Source organism: Formica exsecta, unplaced genomic scaffold (assembly GCF_003651465.1).
Source record: "Formica exsecta isolate Colony F162 unplaced genomic scaffold, ASM365146v1 scaffold196, whole genome shotgun sequence".
NCBI classification, from domain to species: domain Eukaryota; kingdom Metazoa; phylum Arthropoda; class Insecta; order Hymenoptera; family Formicidae; genus Formica; species Formica exsecta.
The window spans coordinates 767,945-792,191 of NW_021849259.1; the positions used below are offsets into that span (position 1 = coordinate 767,945).

The 24,247-nt window shown below is 33.5% G+C and overlaps 1 protein-coding gene across 3 annotated transcripts in view; it reads right to left on the reverse strand.

Annotated features, from left to right (window-relative positions):
* Positions 1-24,247, reverse strand: part of LOC115234191 (hemicentin-1) — a 191,105-nt gene that overhangs the window by 67,890 nt on the left and 98,968 nt on the right. For all 3 annotated transcript variants that reach the window (XM_029805012.1, XM_029805011.1, XM_029805010.1), the window contains one exon: positions 1,616-1,805. In XM_029805012.1, coding sequence (XP_029660872.1) covers positions 1,616-1,805 — 190 coding nt within the window. The remainder of the gene's footprint in view (positions 1-1,615; positions 1,806-24,247) is intronic.

The following is a 24,247-nucleotide window of genomic DNA, read 5'->3' on the forward strand; positions in this document are numbered from 1 at the left end:
TATATATATATATACTCGTTATTATATATACATTAAAAAAGGTAAATCTCTCGGAAGAAAATAAGTACACATTTGCAAGCAAAAACTTCATTATACTTTATGTACTGTACTATTAACTAAAAAAAATTTTGAAGAGTATATCTCAAAAGATTTCCATGAATTATCTTTCATACGTTCATCAACCGTATCCGTTTATCCTTTGTCATCATATCACTGCACACAATCTCGATGTTATTTTTCGACGGATATGCAATACAAGCGAGCATATGTTATGTTAAACAAATGAGAGATGCAATGTCTTCCGAATGTTTTCTCGTGTATGTAGAAATTCTTCTATTCTCTTTCTCTGGGATTTAAACTATTGTTACTGCTAATATTTTTGTTCTCACAAGCGCAGTCACGCGTGTACTCGTGTGTAACAATTATTTTTTGTCGTATACTGTAGGAATTCTTCTATTTTCTCTCTCGTGTAAAAACTGTTTTTGTTGCTAATACTTTTGTTCCTACAAAAAGCAAAGTGTACAGACCCAAACCAGACTATGCACGCGAAAGAACGATAATGACTGTTGAAGGATGCTAATTGAATTAAATGAAAGCTTTCGTTTATTAACGGCTAATCTGAGATGCGCTTTTCATTAATCGTGTCACTTTAAATCGAGTAGCTTGCTTATTGTATGCATGGAAACCACTTTGGTTACGTGAATGAGTACTCCAAATTTTCCCATTTTTTCCAACAATAAATTTTATAATTATATGATATAATACTTGGCAACGATTTTATGCGCAAAAAGAAATAATATCTAATCAACTGTCGAGTTAATGGCTAATCGGATATTATTGAAACAATTTGAGTTTGTGATAATTACCAATCGCGGAAATTTTTCACGCTCTAAATATCTAAATGTACACATATTTGTTTAATACGCAGCACACATCGAAGCTGGAAGGCTCAGTTGTTTTCCAAATATAGACCAAATATAGTGAACCACAAAACGCAATTACAGGGTAATGAATCTGGGCATAATCGTGATAGTTACAATTCCGTGGAAACGGTAAAAGTACCAAAACCGTAGACAGTTTAAAAAACCGCGTTGCTAAATTGTGTACATAATACTTTTAACGCCGTTTGGAGAAAAGACAGAAATTCTGGGAATGTTAACGAGAACAATAATATCCTGAGAAATTTCATAGACTTTGGTAAAATTACTTTCTAAGCACACGATAAAAAATAAAAATTATACGAGTTTTGAAACTTATTCAAACATCTATAAATAATACGTACTGAAAACAAATTATATTTCTTTAATATAATAACATTTTAAAAGCTCAAAAAGATATTTTTTTATTTGCTTTTGGTTACACATTACGATATTGGTAATAAAATCTGTACTGCAAATGTATTAAATTTAGTAAATTTATATCTCAATAAATTTTTACCGTAGCGCGGTAGGCGAAATATCGAGCAGCATTGAGAGATTTAGTCCTTGCTTCCCTTAAAATATGCAAGAGAGCCGTCTCTCTCTCTCTCTCTCTCTAATTAACTTAAGTCGCGAGCGCAAAAAATTCGTTTGCATTATGCATTCACGTCCATGTAATACTTCAATACTTTAATTACTTGGCAGCGATGTCGTTATTGCCGCGTATAATTCCGGCGTCCTCGCTGAAGATGAAAATCCTCGTGGGTCCGCGGTACCACTTGATGCTGTGCAGACCTTCACATTGCGGTGATTTGAGGACGCAGGGTAGCTGAGCCTCCTCATCGAGTTCGACGTACTTTTCGCTTTTCAGCCACGGTTCGCCGCTACCTGAAAACATACACGCGCAGATTTAATGGCAAAATCTTTCGCAAAATTGGGTTCGCAATCGAGGCTCTAAATATCGATAATGCTCTCGACGAAAACGTAATCAGCGAATAAATTGTTTTATCGCGCGATTCCGAGGATACACGCGATCGTATTAAAAAGCTTTCATAATCTTATATTTCGTGTACCGTAAACTTTAAGATTCTGCGAATTATTATATTAATTCTTATAATATTTATTATATTTTTTCCCTTCCCCTTTTCTGCTAAGCATTTATTTTTTTTTGGAAAATGTTACTGTTGGAAGTTTTGCGAAAAGGAAAATAATCAACACATTAATTGATAATTAATATCCTAAAAAGGAAAGCGAAATTTGTGGTTTCAGTGGAGATATACACAATAAATCGCTTCGAGTAAGAATTGGATACTGAAACTATATAGTGCAGCATTGTGTAAATATTACATCTAATGTAAGTGGGGAGTAATGGAGAATGTCGGGGAGAATCGCATTACGGTTTCTTCTTCGATTCTCTCTCGCATGTGTGTGAAGTTTGTTTAACCGCTCTCAGCTCGGGTATTACAGAATGACTTTTCGTTTACCCTGCCTTGAAATGTTTCCTGGAAAGGGGAAAATCATCTCCGCACTTTGCACAAAAGTTATAAAGAACGCGGATTGTACTTTTTTTCTCGAAATACATTCCCAATATTAACCGTGACTTTTGCAGTTGCTGTTAACGTTGTCGACATACCGGATTGAATCGTAAAAACGTTGCGAGAGAAAAATGTCGCGTTTTACATTAGCGATATTACGCTACGTAGTCTCGGGTTCTCAGGCTAACACCGTTGTAATATGAGAAAGTAATCATGATGACATAAAAGAAGAATAAGGTCCATTTTTTGCTCTTTAATCCTCAAAAGGATTATCTAGCATACAATATGTATATTTTTCATAAGAATTTTTATATATTATTCATTATTTCTTATCAATATATACATTCTTTTTACTCTTTCTCTCACTTTCTTTTCTATAAAAATATTTCCATGGATCTAATACGGAAAGATTTAAGTGGTAACATGTAAATTGAAAAAAAAAAACAATAAATATATTTAAGCAAAGAGGAAAGAAGAAAAAATAAAGACAGAGATACTCTTCTCTCCTCTATTTCTTTTTCTTCTTTCTTTATATCTATCAAATCATAAATCATCTCTGTTACTGCAGGAGAGAAATATCCGTGCATGATCGTAAGCAAGAATATAATTTAAAGTACTATCGTGCATGTGACTGGAACTAAGATTGTTCTGCTCTAATTCATTTTTGATGATTGAAAATGAACGCGGAAAATAAATACACATTCGCGTATTAATTAACCGATTAATTAACGGACATCGAAAAAGTTTTTTGTGAGGAGGACACTAATGGGATGATATATGCCAAATGTGTATCCGTTTTAGCTATTAGTTCATGTTACTTCTGAAAAATGCACACGGGTTTTCGAGACAGATACGTGTCATCCGGCAAAAGTATAGACTTGATTATTACCAAAGGAAAAATATTTACGACGTACCACAAGAGTTACGTCCAACGACAGGAGTCCACTAACGAGCTTTAAAGTAAAGAACTACAATTTAACATCTTAAATAAGAACGAAAATAACTCGGCAAACTTCTTGTTAGAGACATTTTTTTTTCTAACCGCGAACAGACTTCCTTTGTTTACCGACCTGTCATATCGTCTGTTTACTACTGATTCTACAATATGTCGATATCTGAAATTATGAAATCGCCACTACTCATCTTTCGTCGTTGTATTTTTCACTATGTTTTCTTTTTTCTCAAAATTATCGTGCCCGTCAAAAATAAACAAACAAACAGATATTTCCGCTATCTTACAATAGGTAGCGAGGAAGAGATACGGGATAACACATTCATAATAACTTTTCATAACAGCCGATGCTCACGAGATCGAGAGAACGTACGCCGTATTCCAACATGGAAGAATTACGATTTATGGGCTCTACACGAATATCTACAAACAGTGATTTATCGGTCGGACACGGATATGTCCATCACTGTCGATTGAATTTCTGCGGCCTTAGTATAGTTTAAGTGATTTTGGCTTTATGTATTCAGCTGCCGGGATTCATTGAAAAATCGACTGGAAATTTGCACCAGATTAATCGTACGTATCTGCATCATTTATATTCTATTTTTATCTCGCTACAGGGATTCTAGCAAAACTTTTTGCATTAACGTACGCGAAGCGGCTGAGCAAATTTATGAATATTACATAGAATGATTGAACTTCTCTTCACGATTACGTGATATCGGATTAGAAAAAAAAAAAATGAAAAAACGAGAAAATGAAACAGGGAAATTAAAAGGACGTAATTTGAGTTCGCTTTCAAATCTATAATTCGCAATAAAACTCAGGAATTTTATTTATAATTTTATATATTGCGTATATTTTAACATATATGTGTAACCTTGAATGTATTTTGTATATATATGAATTTTGCCACAAAATTATTTCTGTGTTACATTTATAAAATTATAAATGGAACTTTGTCCCAAATTTTGTGGCAGATTAATTTTAAATAGTAAAAATTTAATTTGGAATTTAATAATTGTATGAAACAAATATAGTTATTGTGAAAGAACATATTTGCGCATGCTGTTAATAATAAATATTTTCGTGAGAGCCTTTATTTTATATATAATAAATATTGTATCTTGAATTTTACCACCTCTATGAATATTTTAAAATATGATTGTGGATTTTACAAATAATTTTTCATTTGTTTAAAATTGAATGCTGCAAATAAATATTAAAAGAGTCAATTTGTCGGAAATGTTGTTCTAATACAACATTTCTAAATCTTTATCAAAGTACGGCAATATTTATACGCTGAAAAAGCATTTTGATGCCGAGAAAATAGTTGGTTGAAACGCTTGTCGAGCATTAGTCGTATTTAACGCTACTGATAATTAGTAGCACGTTCGTAGTTAAATTTTGCCACGTATGCATAAAGTTTTTACTCGCACAGAAACGGGCTGTAACAATGGTAATTATTACACTTGATGGTACTCGCAGTTTCCCGTCGGTTTTCGTCGACCGAAACTTCTTGCATGAAGAAAACCATACAAGTACGATATTGCAAAATATTACACATGCACTTCATCGTCTTTGTTAAGTGTAACGGTTTGCTAACTAAATAGAGTTGTTAATGTACACTCCCTTATTGAGCACATTTAATAGAATCTTTAATCTCAATTTTGGTGAAAAATTTTTCACAAAGATAAAAAAACGGTAATATTTGAAGTAAAAGGTAAAACTTGTAAATATATTTTTACTGCGTTATAGTTCTGTTAAAGCTTGAAAAAACTATTAAAAAAATAGCGGAAATTATATCGAGTGATTATATATTGATACGTCAAATTAGACAAATAAGATATAAATTTCTTTCCAGAATTTATTTTGCCATATTCTGCAACGAGATATAACGAATAAAAGACGGGAGAATTTATTTTTCCAAGTTTTTATTTTATTTTAGATATTTTTCCTCGACAGGAAATGTCATGTTTGTTCTAAGAGTACAATTCGCCAGATATATAATAAATTCCGCGCGTTAGAAAGAAATTTTTCCATTTCCGATATCATACGTATATACGATAATCTGACGTTATATCGACCATTTTCTATTTCGTGTCAACTATTGAATAACTGCGAATCAGTTTGTATGTAATTACATCGATTATCGTGGCATCTTAACGCTTCAGCAGCCGCGCTTAATGCCATTAATGCTATGTTTCATGATTGAAGTCACCAACCATTGAAATTCATCCGGTTGGAATTGATATCCTATTTTGACGATATCCTATTTTGATATCTCTATTTTGATATCCTATTTGTTCAATCGTCGCGCATGCGATTATGGAAGATTATACGTCAAAGCCGAGTTTGCAACTATTCCGATTTTCTATTCAAAAAAAAAAAAAAAAAAAAAAAATTCAAACTCAATTCTGCAGATGGAGAGAAGTATGGGTATTCGCCGGGAGACTTTGCTCGACGTACGGTTACTCGTACGGCGAGTTTACAATCCAAAAGTCCATGAAATTGGTGGCGTTTCGAGATGTCGACGTGGCTCCGGAGACATTAAAATGTAAAGTGAGTACTATACTTTGGAATGAGCGCCGTTGCGGAAGAGCACGTGCAGATAACGACGTTCTATCGCGGAGGCGGAAAAAGTTATCGACCTCGGATGCTCCGACGCGTGCTTAACCCATTTCGAAATTATACAAATTGCAGCTTGCATTAGCATGGAGCCGAGGAGAACAGAGTAGGCCGAGATGGGTGGATGGGAATTAACCGAGATGTGGAGATTTAGCGTCATGACAAACAAGCGATGCGCGTATAAATATCGGAATCGGGAGAAATTTATGACGCATATTGTACAAACGTCGTTGCATTTAAATAAGATACCCGAAACGTGGATCTGATTGACGAATATCCGATATGCAATCGCAACGTATCTTGGTTCCAAAGAAAAATGTCGATAATAATGTAATTTGATCCGCAGTAAGATATATAAAAAGAATTTAAAAAATATTTTTTTTAATTAAATTAATTGCAAGTAGTGACGTATATAATGCAATATCTGGCTAGATACCATTTTTTTTTTTCACAACGGATTGCACATTTCCCTCCCGCATCCTGCATTCCATTTTGGTTTGTCGAATCCTTTATACCAGGTTTGCGCATTACTTTAGGAACGTGTGAAACGTGATGTGTTAATAGAGAGATGTTAAATAATAGTATTAAGCAAAAACGGAGAACCATATCTGCGTAATGACAAGTAATGCTAAATCATCGCTTGGAATCCATAAAAAGATCATATTTCATATACGTGATCTCGTAACTTTCGACATTAGTGAAATTAATAATGATTTAAAATATTCGAAAAATGATTAAGAGAGAGATAGTTTCTACAATTAAATTATTTCGCGCAGCGCGTTTATCTGTGTAACTTTTCCGCTATACATTATACTCGACTGATATGTATCACATCGACGAATAATTTACAAATCGACGAATAATGAAGGAAAATTGTTTATATAGTGTATACAGGATATTTCGGAACTATATCTCTTGTGTCATAAATAATTTTGATTACGTGTAACGATCGCAACTTTTTTAGATTGCAGTTTTACGTCTCTTTTTTGGATCATTTTATTTCAATGCTTACGAAATCATAAAAATAGCAATTTTGCAGTTAGCTGGGAATAGTTCAGTAGAAAAGATAATGATAAAAGTGTTTGCTCGAGATAAAAGCGTACATTAATTGTACATTGTTACGAGGAATCTTGCACAAATATGGTGGCATATATATATATGCAGTGGCACTCGTTCATACTCGTTGGGCGAACTGTTATTGTAATAGCTTGGAGGATTACTGGGATTAACATTCAGAAAATCTTCCAGAATTCTATGGTTTGTGAAAAGGTTACGGAAGTTCTCCGATTTGAAATCTGATGGCTATGAATTTTTCTTGCGAGATATCGGAAGAATTCAAAATGTGACAAGATTGGAAACCTGTTATTTTTTTTTTTAAGTAAAATGTTTCAAGTATATCTAAAAAACCTTTTTATTGATGTTACTTGATTTTATATGCACGTATTTTCAAGATCGATTCATTGCTCGTTTATTAATATCAAGATGTTTTCTTTAATGCTTTTTTTATTATTGATTATTACTGATAGTCAAGGACGTAACTTTAGAATGATTTTATATCACATACGTGCTATGCTTTGCACAATATGACCTTTTTTCTATAAAAATATTACGCGATAATATTAATATTAGCCTTTGATAGTACGTCGCAGGCTTTTTCCTTTGACTTTAATCATTGAACTTTTGTAGAGGCACGTAAGAGTTTATTATTGTGTTAAATAGCTGTCGCATAGGATGCGTGCGTGTCCATTCGATCGAAGTGCTGCCAGAAATTAAGTGGGTACGCGTACTTTTGCAAAAAGAGCTTATTGCTGTCATAATGGAAATTAATAGTAAAATTGCTGTTCAAAGGTGATATATTATGGTGTACTTTGGGATTAATTGGCTTATATGGTCTATGAAAGGCCGCACCGTAAAAGCTTTATTAATGTATATTTCTACGTAGAGGCGAGATAAAATCGGGAAATCTCCGTAATGGAAAATCGAGAAGAGAAAAAAAAAAACACAAGTAGAAATTTGCATGTTGTTTACAATCAATTTATGTTTTACCAGAGCAAAAATACTGCAACAGTATTTCTAAATATGCATCCGTCATTTATATGTAAATTCCTAATTCTTTTTAACATTAAAATTTGCATCGTTAACGTAACCGTATTTTTTTATATTCTTTGCATTTTTTTTCTCCGTGTAAGTTAAGTGACTCTCGAGGGAAAATATTTTTGTTCTATTGGAAAAGCATTAGATTCGAACGAGTTAAAACAACGGTTTCGAGATAAATCCGAGTCGGGCGATTTAACGAAATACGATGGAGCGTGAACGCGTGATGGCGAATTTATGTTTCGCCGTTATAATGTACCACGGTTTTAAAATAGATTGGACCGCTTGTGATGGGATTAACATCTCCAATCATATGTAATAGAGTTAAAATTTTGCCAATGTGATCAATTCAAATTTATTCAATTGATGGCCGTAAAGCAAGACGGCTATTAAATAGCGTTTTGCATTTACATGAACATTACTCCCTGATAGATAAAACGTTTATAATAAAATTAACATATAGATATATAGTAAATTAACATTCATTAATGGTTACAAGCGACAGCTATTTTACAAAAATTTTTTATTACAACAGTAAAGCATTAATAAAAGATCTTTTTATCTATTATTGTAATATATTATTATTTTTTATCTCTCTGAAATATTATATAAAAAATTAATTTTAACGCTACAGAAAAAGCATCTCACATATAGTAGTTTTATATACTTTCAATCATTTCATTATTTTTACAACTGTTAGTGATGACGTGGCAAAAGTTGTGGAAGAAATACGGAAGTGCACGCGGAAACGTGAAAAAGTTCCTGTTTATTGCGCACTGTAATTGAGGCCACTTAATAAAATGTCACAATTACAGTTTGACCTACTATATTGTTTTTAACAGCCACTCCGCGGCAAGCAAGATAATCTGAATCTCAATATATCAATTATCGTGTTTGTTTCATTTATTATTTTGTGCTCTTAATACTCTGCATTAATATAAAATAATTAATATTAATTAATATTAATCTAATAATTAATATTAATTTTATGTGTTTACGCAAATTTTATGTGTTTATGCTTCTTCAGCCTCTTAAACAAATTTCCGAATATTTATAACTCTCATCTTTCTTCCGTATTGTCTTTTCTTTAAAAGCTTCTCTCGCATTGTTCTTTACATTCTCGCAGAGTTTATTGTTCCCAGAAGACCGTCATGTGCTGGTACGAAAAGTTGTAGGACCAAGTTCGATTATTGATTTGTGTGAGGACATCAATTTTCCACCATTTTAAAAGCGAAAGCTTAACGTACACCGGCACACATCTCAAACAATGGCGCGTATACATATATGCTCATACTGAAAGTCCCATAAGCTTGGACTTAAGCTGCGGCGAAAAACTGCTTCTCAGAGATCCGATCGGTGGCTTAGAAGGTGCTCCTTTCTTTATCAAAAGGGGTTAGATATGACAAAGGAGATAAGATTCAGGCGCGATATTTTTTTAAAATAGTCTTCAGGTCTTTTAATTTTATGTATGACAATTGTTGTAATAAAAAATGTATATAGATTCTGCTATTTTTAAATATATGCAGAATGAGACATTTGCAAGGAAATACATGTTGAACGCAGTGAATGTAAATTGCAATGACAATAGTCTACTATGTTTATTTAAAATATACCGTGTGCGATGATCTCCGCAAAATATAACACATAAATTAAATAAAATTCAACGACCTAGTTTTGGATTGCAAATAACGGTTTATTTTACGCCTAATTTGCATGTTTTATGGGTGATACAGCTTACAGTGAGCGCAGCGTTCCGTAAAACATTTTGCTTTTACATATTTTTCGCAATGATATTGCGAAGTCGTGTCAATTCTTCGAAGTCGTTTCATATAATGTGCACGAACTTTATGTTCCAACGCCTTGCACCTAAATCGATCGATTCCCTCGCGCGTATGTCGGTTGGTGAATTCGTAATTTTCTCCCGTGCAACTTTTATAAAAGCTACCATTTCTAAAAGACTAAAGTTGAAAACAAAAAGTTTAATGAGAATTCCGGAAAGCAATCCACGTGAAAATTTATGTATTATAATTTTTGTATTATATAATATAATATATATATTTATTTTTTTTTTTCATATTATAATTTATGTATTATCCAACTCTAAAATTTTTGAAAGAGGATTATAATATGCTAATTTTATGTATAACATAGGGAAACTTATACAAAATAAATTTATACGCGTTCTAATTTTTGGAAAATTTTAAAATATATCAACTAATTATATCATTTTGAAAAAACGACGATCGTTTATTTATTCGCATTCTATCAAACGGATACAATTGGAAATATCAATTAAATTGCTGTCAAGACAATGCATATTTTTGAGCGTACTGTAATTAGCGTTTTCAGAGAGAGAGAAAGAGATAGAGGAGAGAGAAGCTCTGCGGAATATTACAAATGTCAAAATATTTCATCGTTCCGCAAAGTTCGACACGCGTTTTTCACGTTACACATGTACAGTGCGATACATTCGCGTGATACACATCCAATTCGACATATATATACCCACTGCTATATATCAGTACAATTTTATATATACATAATCGTTGATAAATACGGCTGTTAAACGATCTGCCATGAGTGACGCAACGTTTTTGAACAATATTTCTCAGCCGGCAATTTGCGCCAGCTCTATCTAATTGGTAGTCTGTAATTTCTCGCGTACAATATCAAACTCGCTTATGGTACTCGAGAGCGAGGTATTCCCGCGTCGCTCATGGCATTAGGACGAGACTTTAGCAGTCTTGGCGCGGCGTCGTTCTACGAAATACAATGCGTGTTCTTAAGAAGCACAAGCTTCACCTCTCTGCTATATACGTATTTTGGAAAGTTTACGGTGCCGTTGTACACAGAAGATCGACCATTCTCGAAAACGTGCGTGTAAACAACTAGTTTCGTAGCGGACGAAGTCTGAGGAGAACTTTTGCCGGTGCAAAAATTTTAAATCGTACGATGTATGCTCTTAGAATTAATTAAGAGTTGGAGATAGCCGGGATGTATAGTGCACCGATTCTTCGCTCGAGAAGTTTACAAACACAGGGTTTAAGGAATTTTTTCGAAGGAAAACTCTCGAGAATATTACTTTAGACTGATGAGCGAAGCGTAGCAACGAGATTTCGTCGGGGTAAAAAATGCGGCATCTTTCAGGTGCGAATATAACAGCTTTATATGTATATAATTCGGCCTTCTCGTTTGGCTAATTACATCAAAAAATAATATTTTATAAATAACAACAATGAGTTTTAATGAATCGTTTTCTTGTTTTCTTACGATTTTTTTAGAAGTTTTGATTAATTATATACTATATTATTAATCATATATGGCAAATGTTTTCTTTAAATTTCATAAAAATTTGTAAGAACAATTCGAATATTTTTCGATAAAACATCCCTGAATTATTTAAGAATTTAGCTCTCTCTGGAAATATAAATACATATTTCTCACAATCATATAGATCTGTCAATAGCTATGAAATTATCCATGTAATTTAATTTGCCGCGAAATGCTTGTTTAAATTTGCTTGTTTTTTGTGCTAATGCATTTACGTGATAGACAGTGAATTAAGGCTGCTTTAAATGCAAAATTACATTTTGCAAAATAAAAAAAAATATCAAAACTAAATAAACTTTAAAAAGACATAAAATTTGTGCAAATGAAATTACAGTTTTGATGGTATTAGATCTAGCAAGTTTATTAAAATTACTTTTTTCAAGATCAATAGCATATATACGATAAGAGAGAGAGAGAGAAAGAAAGAAAAAAAGAGAAATTGTTTTCATTAATTATATTTTATATAAAAAGCTAAATATTTATATAATAAATATATTGGGCGTTTGTGCATATTTTTTATAAAAGTCTTTTAATTAAAAACAATCACTAATGAACAGTAATTGTAAACTGCAAATATGATATTTATCTGCAATAAATGATTTTGCTGACTGTCAACTGGCGATCAGATTGATCCTTTTTAATCTATATATGTATATATTCCACTTCTTTTTTTTATAAGACTTACCTACGTTGGCGGATGTGCGTGAGTTGCATTCGCATCTGAACTCGAAGAGATTCAACTTTGAGGTCTCTAGCAATGACTTAGGAAAATGTAGATGAGCATATCAGGTAGATATTTTCGCGTCTTCGGGCTTCCAAGACGACGCCTCTCGCGTTACGACTTTTAAGCATCCGATACCGGCTTACTCGTTTTCGTAGTCGAGCCATGAGCGAAGCATGGCTTACTCCAGTATGATCGGATTAGCTTGCAATGGGATACAGTTTCCAAAGCGTACCGCGTGAGAGCACACGTGGAGAATAACGTAAAATTACACGCGTAATCACGTCTTATGTAGAGAAAAATTATAGCTGGCAGTTGTTTGTTACATGCGTATCTTTTAAATGAATTTAATTTTTAAATAAATATTTAAAACCGTGTATGCGTTATTTAATGTATTCTAGTTGAGAAGATAAGACGGAGGGGAAAAAAGCGCTCCGTAAACTCTGCTGCCTAAAATTCTTGGTAAATCCGTTTTTCCGCATCGCAGCGTGGATTGTCGTTTGAATTGCGGTAAGTAGACTGCAATCTCGTCATTCCAATTCCGCTAAAAGTCATTCGATTATGTAGATGAAAGATATTCGATTATGTTAAGAGTGCGACAGACGAGCTGCAACGACGAATACTAAGCATTTCCCACTGTTCCCCGTCGTTGGCATCTGATACCGCGATTTTCACACTTTAGAGAGGAACCACTTTCTTCACTATTACGGTTGCAGGGAGATATGGCGGTACAGCTGCTGAGCTTTTGTACTTTCTCGCGACGCGTTTTCGACTTTCAAATGAGAGTTCGTTCGCATACCTATCCTCTCAAGCTGGCGGAGCGGCTTTTCATCCCTGAAATAGCCGCGAGCAAGCAAATCCATGTTTGACGCCCCACGATCGAACCGCATTCTCGTCTCGGAATTCCATTTGTGTGCGCGGCGAGAGAATATTCGACGAATATTTGTAGTTTTTTCATGTTTCTACTGTGATCGTGTTTTTACATGTGTCAAACTCTTGCTCCGCGAGTTTGCACTTTATCGTTTAATTTTACGCGCGTCGAAGCACGTGTTCTGTGTTCATATACGCTGATACATACAATTGTAAATTTAATGAAAGGAGAAGGAAGTTCTTTGATTATTATGTTTGAGCTCAAAAATGTTCTCTTCGTTTATCGCCAATATTATATCGATATTCCGTCGTAGTTTAAGGGGGTATCCGTTTGAATGTTTGAAAGATGAGTACATTTTCTAGATTTTTTTACGGTGTAACGATTTAATAAAAACTTTTTTTTTAATAATATTAATACAATATTATTAAGTATTTAAATAAAAATCTCCAGCTTAAAAAAAATTTTTTTTTTAGAAGTATGCAAATATTTGCAGATTTATGTTTTTATGCATGGTGTGCATAAAAACTCGGGCTACGTTCGGCGGGTTAACTTCAAATTTTGCATGCGAGTTCCTAATAAGATTTCACATTTGCTAACAAAGCCTTTTTTAAATCCGATTCCCCATTTTTTTGTTATAAACAAGAAAAGATGGACTTTAAAAAAAAAAAAACGAAACGAAACTTTTTTCAACATGCCAGCATTTTTTTATTTTTTTAAATTTTGAACAAACGGATAGCAGATAGCTATTAATATGTTTAATAAAAAGAAATTTGTATTTTTGATTTCTTATGATCTACGAACGTTTTCTGATATGATCTACGAACGTTTTCATGCACACCGTGCAGCCACCTAAAATTTGAAGGAGCTTTGCAAATATTCCCATAACTTCAAAAAATATTTTTTTTTTTAACTGAAAATTTTTATTTAAGTAGTTAATAATATTGTATTAATATTGTAAAAAAATTAAAGATTTTTATCAAATCATTGCGCTGCAAAAAAATCTAAAAAATGTACTCATTTTTCGAGGTCTTAAACGGGTATACCCCCTTAATTTAATTTTCTTGATCCACAAAAAAAAAGATACTTTCTCTCAATATTTATAATTAAATATTCGCTCTGTTCTACACTAATTGTAAGTAAATAAATTTGCGGTAACGGATCACACGATCTGTCTCGCGTAAACCGTGAGCGATATCAGTTTCACGAGAGCGGCTTTCGCGTGTAATATACATACGTGCGTACGTTTCGGAAAATACGAGGCGGTATATTAAGTTTGTCGTATTAAATGCTGTCTTCAGTGGCTTTCGCACCTCGTCCTTTGTTCGACCGCGTACCTTTGTCGGTGTTAATGCGGAATTTCTTATTCAGGACGTGGGAGCGCCTCGGCGCAGTGCGCGACCCTCCCTTTCTCGGAATATATCGCGTACCTGAATCTGCAAGGATCTTGAGAAACAAAGGCGCACTGCAGCTTCTAATAAAAGCCATCGTCTATCTGTTGAAAGGGAATTAATGGTGGTATAATACATCGTACATCGTTAACGTTAGTTTTCGAATTTTGTGTTGTTCCGACTGACATCGCTTAGGCTTACATGGCGTCATTTATTGAATGGATTATCGCAATTTTATGCTCAAAATTTGATCTGCGTATGTATAAGCTCGTGATGTCAACGCGTGCACATTCGTCGATACACGCGTGTTACTAAAGCAAATTGCAGTAAAGCCACCATTCCGAGTAAAGCTGAAGCAGCCCTTAATTATTCGTCTCTGCTATTTTCAATGCCGAGATTTCATCTATTTGAACTGGAGTAATAGAGTTTGTATAAATGCGAAATAAATAATTTTCGAAGAGATTAAATGTATGTTTGCAAGAACGCGTAACTTCCTATTTTAATGAACAAGCAATTAAACTTTTCCCCTTTTAATTATTTGCATAGCTAACGCGCAAAACAAATTTCAAATTTACTCTCTACGTCTTTAACTAACTTTATGGTTGCCGTATATACAGATTTATCATACTCTTAGAAATATCTCATATCATACAGTTCTACAGTTTACCGTTGAATATTATACTTGTCATAAATGTCATGCCTATGTGACCCATTTACTAGACTGTCGACATTGCTGACACATTCCTGTCATAGCGACATACTGATTTCGTGCATATAGGTAGCTCGTTCAGAAACGTTACTGTCGAGTTTTACTATAAACCGTTATCACTCAGTAAAGAAACATTTCAATAATTTCAACAATTATATGTATGATATAACAGAACACGCGATATAATTGTTATTATTATTTCATTATTTTATACCAATCCAATCTTTTATATACCGCGTTTAGATATAAATTCTTAAAATTTGTTTGTTCTGAATCAATATATCTAGTTTTTATGGGCCAATAAGCAATGATTTTTCCAGAAAAAGAATTCCGCATGAAAAAATAATCAAATTTATATGATACTAGATTTAATCATACAAAACACGTTTTAAATATTATATTTGGTCATGCAAGCGAAAAAAACATTATTGTAAAATATTACTTTATCTTTTATCGTGCAATGTCATGCAATATCAATAAAATAATAACTGCAAAGTAATATTATATTAGTTTATATATATATATAATACCCAAATTGTATTTTTAAAATATCAAATATTGAAAATTGCGATAACAATTATCTTCTGGCAAATTTTTTTTTATTACGGTCAATATCCTACATTTTTCATGATTATTCTATTATAGTGATGGCATGTAATGAACAAGAATTCGCATCGCTTGTTTGATTTCTTACAGAACTGTATTTGGATAGGAGCCAGTGCGACGATCAATCGTATTTTAGCATGCAACAAAATACTTGAGAAAATCTGTCCGGGCAACACGGCAGAACTCAGCAAAACATGATGTAAGCAAGAAAAAAGGATTCTTAGATAAAATTTATTTTATATAACTCTAGTTAAATGGTTGGAAAATTCTTTTTTCCCTATTTGTTCTATATTTTTCTTATTTTATAATAAAGTTGTAAGTTTTTTTAGCACAATTTATATTTAAATTGCGCGAAACACTAAAATATTTTATAATAATAATTATTATTGCGTAAGTTTTAATAGCAATAATTGGGGAAACTAATAGATAATATGAATGCAGTTCCAATATGTGAGGAAAAAAGAAATAGGTTTCATTTTTATCACATTTGCCATAATTTCAGCGTTTTCCGATTTTTTACAGAAGCGTATTTAAGTCATGTATGTCTATGTAAGTGCATTGAGGCTGCTAGTTTTTCTTTCATATGTGGTCCGTATGGTGGTGAGCGAAGTCATATCGATGATTTAGAGCGGAATCTTTTCAAAGGCTTCCAACCACATGGTATTCGAGCTCGCTACAATCCAATTTCGCTTTCGAATGAGAGATACGAAAGATTCCCAGCCGCGCGCGTTCTCCGCTTGTAACTAAAACAAAATCCACGATGTGATTCGATTGATGAAACTCGAATGCGATAGTCGGGTAACCGATGCTACACCGCGGAACCAATGACAGATGTGTCAGTCGTCTGGAACGTCAACCCTTCTCGGGCTAAGTCAATCATCTTAATTAAAATATAGTTAGTCTTATCGCGCGAGAGACCGAACAAGAGAGAAAATCAGTCTCGTCTCGTTTAATCTCTGGTTTTCTTTTTTCCGAGATTACGAGAGATCTTCGATGTAATCTCCGTCTTTTCACGAAAACATCAGACGAGTTTTAAAAGCTAGCTCTTTTCTCTCTCTTGTACTCTTTAAAGAAAATATCGTAAAATTCTCATCTTACTGGATTGTTTTATAATATTTTGATACAGGAGTGACATGAGATCGATAGAAGATTAATTCATTGTCGAAATGTCAATTTTCTTCCGACATTTTCTTGCACGTACGTTAATTTTCATGCAACAGTACACATCTCGATGTTTTGCTGAGAAGCCCGGGAAATTGTTCGTACATTTGGGGTTTTTTATTATTGGGCAACGGATACAGTCTGGTCACATAGGGGTATGTGTCTACATATCTATATGTATATAGAATATACATATATATCCTGGTGTATCAAAAGATTCGATTCGGCTTTCCGGCACAAACATCCCGTTGGTCTGCGAGCGAGTAATAAGCTTTCTGAAAGCTTTGATCCTGTCTGTTATTTGGGGAAAGGAGGAACGGGGTGTAGGTATCGACGCAGCCAATTTCAAAGACAAGCAATTCTATGAAAAATTAATCCCCGCGTCAATGCACATGTTCGACCTATTTATCCTAATATATATTGCACGTTGGATGAAAAATATCGAGTATAAAGCTGGCATTATGTATGTGTTCACGATTCGTAGTAATTCGGATATTCGTGGTTCGCTAATGTGGATCCCCCACATTATTCGCGATTCGTAATTCGTCATTGTCATTGATAATTTATCGTGATGTTTCGGCAAACATTTGCGCAGACGCTGCAGATTAATTTTGCTAATTTATGGGTAATCATGTTTCTATTTTATTTTTTTTTTTACTCCCCAGCGTGAGCCACGAAGATATACAAGCAATCACGAATCTGCACGCATAGTATAGTACTATACATGAATCAATACGAATGAATTGATTCGTTGTGATTCACGTCCTTTGATATCGTTGAAAAACCGCTCCGCTGGAGAATCAGCGCGATTGACGAATCATGAATGCGAATTTTTTCTCTATTCTATTCGCGAATTATTCACGAATCGCGAACAGACACCAGCTTAAGAGAAAAAAAGCGAATGAGTAAGTAACTAAATGAGCGAGTATGTGTGTGTGAAAGAGAGAAAACATTAAATTTTTTATAAAATTAATTTTGTAAAGTTAAAATATTTGTGAGATTATATGGTATCATCAATAAAACAACTTATAATTCTCCTTGTTAACTTTTAAATGAGTATAAAAACGGACAAATAATGCACTGGATGTCAAATGTCAAATTCTATCCCACAACGCTAGGAATTATATTTAACATTAAAAAAGAAATAAAATAAAAAGAAATAATCGAATAAGGGAAGAAACCACTCATCGAAATTCGAAGTAGCAATCGGAAGCATTGCCGAAACGAGACGTACTTGTCAACAATAACAATACAAATAGTCTTTAATAAATAAATATATCGAACAAGAAGGTGATGTTTGGCATTGACGGCGATGTTGACATTTGGCGTCTGCTTCGTTCCTTTTAACGACTGTCATATGGGAGGCCTCTCAAACTAGAGGTTCACGGTTGATTTCTCGTATGCTATTTTTATTGATATCGTTTCAAAGTATATATCCACTCCGTTTTACTTAATATTAGTACTAAATTGTAGTATTAATTAATTTTAGTATTAAGTTATAAGTATTTAAATTTTTCTTTTATATCCCGTTTTTATTTATTTTTGTATTTTCTGTTACAGTTACTGAGGATGGCCCGATGTGAGACCGAAACGTTTAATTAATAAATGTAATTATATTTATGAAGAATCACATAATTTTGGCGCCTTTCTCCCAGCATGTGGCTCTTATTTATATTTATTGATATTTATTATTTAGAGCCTTATATAATAAGTTACCTTTTAAATGAGATTAAAATAAAATCTGATCATATAGAGAAAATTGGAGCTGTAATTTTGCGAGATTTATTTATTATAATGGTTTTACCTTTCTCACTAGTAATGAATTATAATTGTCCGCGAAACAATGGAACTTTTTCTAATATTAAATAGATATGAACATCACTCTTAACATCGCGGTGACAGTTGCTGTGACGTTATAGCGTGACTAAACACGCTCAGTTTCGCACTGAAAAAGGCAGGGTTGCCTTGTAACAGCTCAGTGCGGTTAATTAACACGCTATATGCTAGACTGAATTAATTCCATTACTAGATATCTTTCCATGCTACTAAAATAAAATTTAGATTCTCTGTATCTGAACTTCAATAATATCATTTGAGTAGTCCTGCTCGAAAATTTTGCCATTTCGTCAGAGAATATATTTTACATTTACATGTCACTCTTTATTCAGATTTAATTCACTTATGCTATCCAATTTTCGCGCATAGAGATTGTTCCTTTTAGAAGCGACCTAATAATGTTTTTTTTACGTACTCGTATGCAGTGATCGATAGCGATTTATTTTGGTTAAATATTCACTTGGCTCACAGCGTCTTTCATGCGAAGAATTGAAAGAACGCTGCAGGAAGCGCGAATCGATTTCGTATTTCTGAAATGGTGCAAAATCGAAGCAATTTCTCACGTCAGACAGGCTATACTCTCCATCCTGTTTTGATTAGCCATTGAATAGAAACGCGATGCAATTTTCGCGACATTCTGACTGGCGCGTCCGATAATGGTTGCGGATGTGCAATTACCCATTGTTTGCTTCACTGCGATAAGTTAGATGCCAATGATGGAAAAGGGATATTTCAATTAACAATAGCGGACGCGTTATTCTTAGCATCTTTCTATCAAACGACACGGGGACATTTGATGCGAAACAAAAAAGATTGCTCAGACAAAAAGAGCGCTCGAAATGAGGAACGACCGTTGCCGCTTAGGAGGATTAAGGGTAAAAACTGCCACGTTGAACAGATCTGCTTTAAATTTTCAACGTCACGTTGAGCCTCGATCGGGTTTAGCATTGCGGACGGAACACGGGCGTGTCGTAATAAATTTCTCTTCTTGGAGAAACATCGCTTGCACCGTGTAATCCGCACCTCGATCTTCGCGTCCTAGATTGCCACAATACTAGTCTAGATTATAGTAGACACAACTTGCAAATTCGTCGATAAATCTCGGATCGCGTGTTCTCTTTTCAGTATTTTTTTTTCGTCTTTAATATTGTGAACAATAGATTAATGTTTAATTAACTCTTAGCGTATATAATTATTGCACATTAATATTTTAACAGGTGCACAAAAATATTTATTTATTATCGTGCGAATAAATAATGTCTGGCACCTTGTATACTGAAATTGCTCTCTGCTTAATTTTCGTTTAAATGTGTGACACTCGAATTCTCCAAATGCAAAATAATTTTACTTAGCAGTGACAGTGACAATATCCTACGTAAAGTTTAGATGCCATTGAAAGTTCGAGGAAAATAGCACCACAGCTAGACAATATTTCAGAACATCGACCGTTATTTCCGACGAAATTCATTGCTTCGATTTCGAGATGTAGCGTCTCTGAGAGAAATATTGCTTTTATATAGTAAATCTGACGTTATTCCTCTCTCTTTCTCGCAAATATGCAATGGCTCACAATATAAATTACAAAGCGTGATTCAAATTACTTTCTACATGTTTCGCGGTTGATCTTTTTATCCGTCTGTTCCCTCCTCTATTTGCGCCTGTTGCTTTGTATTTTCAATGCGTATCATGCGTATGTTGTATTTTTTTGACAAACAAAAATTTTCGCGTATATCAGGATATATACTCAATCGTAAAATTTCTTTTAATTTACATTAACAATTTTTCTCGATAGCTTTATCACTGCATGACAATAATACAATATGCGTTTTTAAAATTACACACAATTATATACTAAGACTACAGAGTTAGAGATACTAATCGGATATTACTTTACCGGGTAGAGTGATTTATATTGAAACGTGGATTTCATGAGATAATCCCATAATCGGATCATTCGTTCGACTTTTTACGATATAAAACTTTTAAAGCTGTAAGCGCCATTTAGCGACTTTGCAGAATGTTATCACTACTAAAATTTATCATACATTAAACTTGTCGATTAAACTTGATAAAAGTAGAAGGCACTATTGGATTTATCATTTTCATGTATATAAAAAATTACGCAAATGTAAGAAATTTTTTTAAGGGATAAATTAATTACATTATGAATATTGGTGCAGAATTATAAATTATATAACAAAAGATCACACATACACATGCATGGTTTATGTGCTCGCACAATGTAATTAATTTATTTCTTAAAAAATAATTTCTTACATCTTAGTACAGCTTTTTATAATCTATATAGGAGATGTCCTGTATATACAAGGTGCGGCATTTATAGTGACGCGGGCATATTTTTCGGAAACGAAGTGAGATATCAAAAAATGTTTCAGACAAAAGTTGCATGGTTTCGAGGGGGCCACATGAATATTATTGAAATAATACTTATTCTTTTAAAATATTTGATATGTTCGGCCTCTTTGGATAATAAAGTTATTTCACGATGGGAATCGCGCGCGCGTCTTTTACAGTCGTGAAAAGTAATTTCAAACTTCTCGCACAAGTAAAATAAGATCGCGTATTTTCTTATATTACTCGAGAAAATAATATTTTATTACACGAGCTCTACAATCTTGGCAGTATAGCAACATCTTTCTTCTTTACTACTTTCGTTTTAAAAAGAAATAGCAATCATTATATGCACCTATATAATTTAAATCTTTCTCTAACAAATGTATAATTAAGAATGATAAATATTACACCAGAGCTTTTGTCAGAGCGTAGATCATATTTGGCTGCGCAAAATATCCACGAGAGTGCATCGTTGGAAATACTAATTGAACTAATTCCACGGAGTGGAATGCTCGCACGAAAATTGCGCTCTCTCATATCGATTGGAAATCAAGATTAAATGAGAACAGAACGCGTTCATTACAACTCGATTCGAGCTGTTTCGTATTATATCACGTTGGCATGGCGTGTAACGAGCGAAACTCATCGAGAGTAAAAGGGTAAAGGATCGTTATATGCACCTGCGCACCGTAAAATTGTTTCCGAGATAAGGAATCTTCGTTCACGGGATACTTCGTAGCACAATTTCGAATGCCTGTAAACTATCGAAGATTCAAAAATTCCGCGTCTTCCCCGCCCTTTTTCAAGATGCATTTTGTTATACATATATATATCCAATAAAAAATGCTGATTTTATTTTAGAAAGCAACGCGACTTTTTAATACGCGACAATCTTGTGACATAAAATTTGCCATTCGACTAATTAATCTTATAGTTTACGTCTATCTTTAAAATGTATTAGACGTTGAAAGGGCATATCAAATTTTTATTTCATATATTTATTTTCATATTTATACTCTCTCTTCCATTGATTGATTGCTCACTCAGAGATGGTTTTGAAATACTCGCGGATTCATCTCGCACGAAATTACTCGGCAAAATATCCTCGTGCAGGTTCATTCTCGCCGTTGTGGCGCCGCGGGAAGGAGATCGAAGGAACGGTGATACACGATCTGTTCGCGAGCATCCGGAAAGGTGCGCCAAGATGCAAGGAAGCGGATTCGGACAGATATCGGGGCAGATATCACGATATAAGCTGTAGCGAGTTGAAATTTTTCGTTCCACGCGAGCGTGCACATTTCCTCGGCGCTCCCGTGGCGCCGCGTTTTTCTATCAGCTGATACAACAGAACCCGCGGTAGTATATCGTCGTTCTTACGGCCGTTCTTGAAAAGTTCAAGATTGCAGATTCCGAGAAAAAGGGCATTTTTATATAAATGCAAATCGCGCGCTTAACTAGATGTCGGCGCGATTAACTCCGTATTCTGTGCTCCCAATTTCGATCCCGAAACGACGCTTTAAAATGTTGTACGTGACATAGAATGAATTATTAATGCAACGAATGATTATCTCCAGCTTATACCAAAATACTATTATTGGCATTAATTAACATAAGTTGCATTGAATATTGTTACGCGAAAGCGTATTAGTGAAGCTCAATTTAATCGGTAATCAAAGACTATATTTGTTAAACTAGAACACTATAAGCGCACGCCATTTACTTTATATGTATGTGTGTATAATCACTTGCACACATACACACACATATTAATTCTAGTTCTTCGTTTTTTTAAAATAAATTAAATAAAAATTACACACACACACACTTAATATTTGAACTGTTAAATACGTCGCTCAGTTATGATAGGTTTTTATTGATATAAAAATATAAAGTAATGCATAGAGGAGCGTCAAGATAATCAATCAGCATCGCGGAAGAGAGATAACAATACTTGCTAGTATCGATTTAATATGCCTTTTTAAGAGTGGGTATCTCGATGAGAGCTGCTCACAGCATATTATTAAAGTATTTCAAAATATCTGTATGTTATATAAAATATTATAAAATGCGCTATTTAGTTTTTATAAATGATAATAAATCTCTTGCAATATTGGTTTGAGCATAAAAATGTTAAAAGTTTCTTTTATGTTTCATGTGGTGTTACCCAGAACTCTAAATAAAAAACGGGAAATGCGAAAAACTCTATCTTTCCAAATACTTGGATATATCTTTATACGACACATGAAAAATTGTGATTTTTCAAAACGCGGAGATATATTCTATTATAATTATTATGTTTTCCTATAGTTTTAACCGTGTTCTTTCGAATTCAAAGGAGTTTTAATCATTAACAAAGTTAATTAATTCTTTCACGTTCATATGATCGCCCAATGATAGATATACTGCCAGATTTCCGCAAAATATCATACGGAAAATGATGATATCTCTTGCAATATTGGTTGGAGCGTAAAAATGTTAAGAATTTCTTTTATATCTCGTGGGATGTTACCCAGAATTCTAAATAAAAAGTCGGAATTGCGAGATAATTTACCTTTAAAAGATTTAAAATTTATTAAAAATATATACTTGTATAATTTAATATTTTGTATATATATGTATATGTCATAATACGTAAAATATTTCGGCAATGAATTTTTTTTTTAATATTAATTATTTTAAGCGCTGCTATAATTTGGATTTTCTATTTGCATGTTGCAGATCAACGTAGCGACTCTGATATTCTGAGAGGAGGAGGAGGCCTAGGAGAGGCATCCTGCACCAGCGGAGCAACCCAAGGGTGAGTATTTATTATTTGTATATTGGTTGTTAAAAATCGCATACACGCATTAATACAATCTCATTATTTAAATGAATTAAACGAGAGAAAATTAGAAAGAAAGATTTTTAGATAAGTCCGATAAATATTTCCATTATTAAAAGAAATAGTCTTTTCAAAATTTATAAAATTGTTTCGTATTTATATAGAATTTCTTAGTATTGTATGCATTGGATATAAAATATTCTGTACCAAATATTAATTATATTTCGGACGCTGCTATAATTTGGATTTTATATTTGTATGTTATAGACAACGTAGCCTCAAGTCCAACAACTCCGCTGTTGCGCATCAATGCCGGTGAGTGA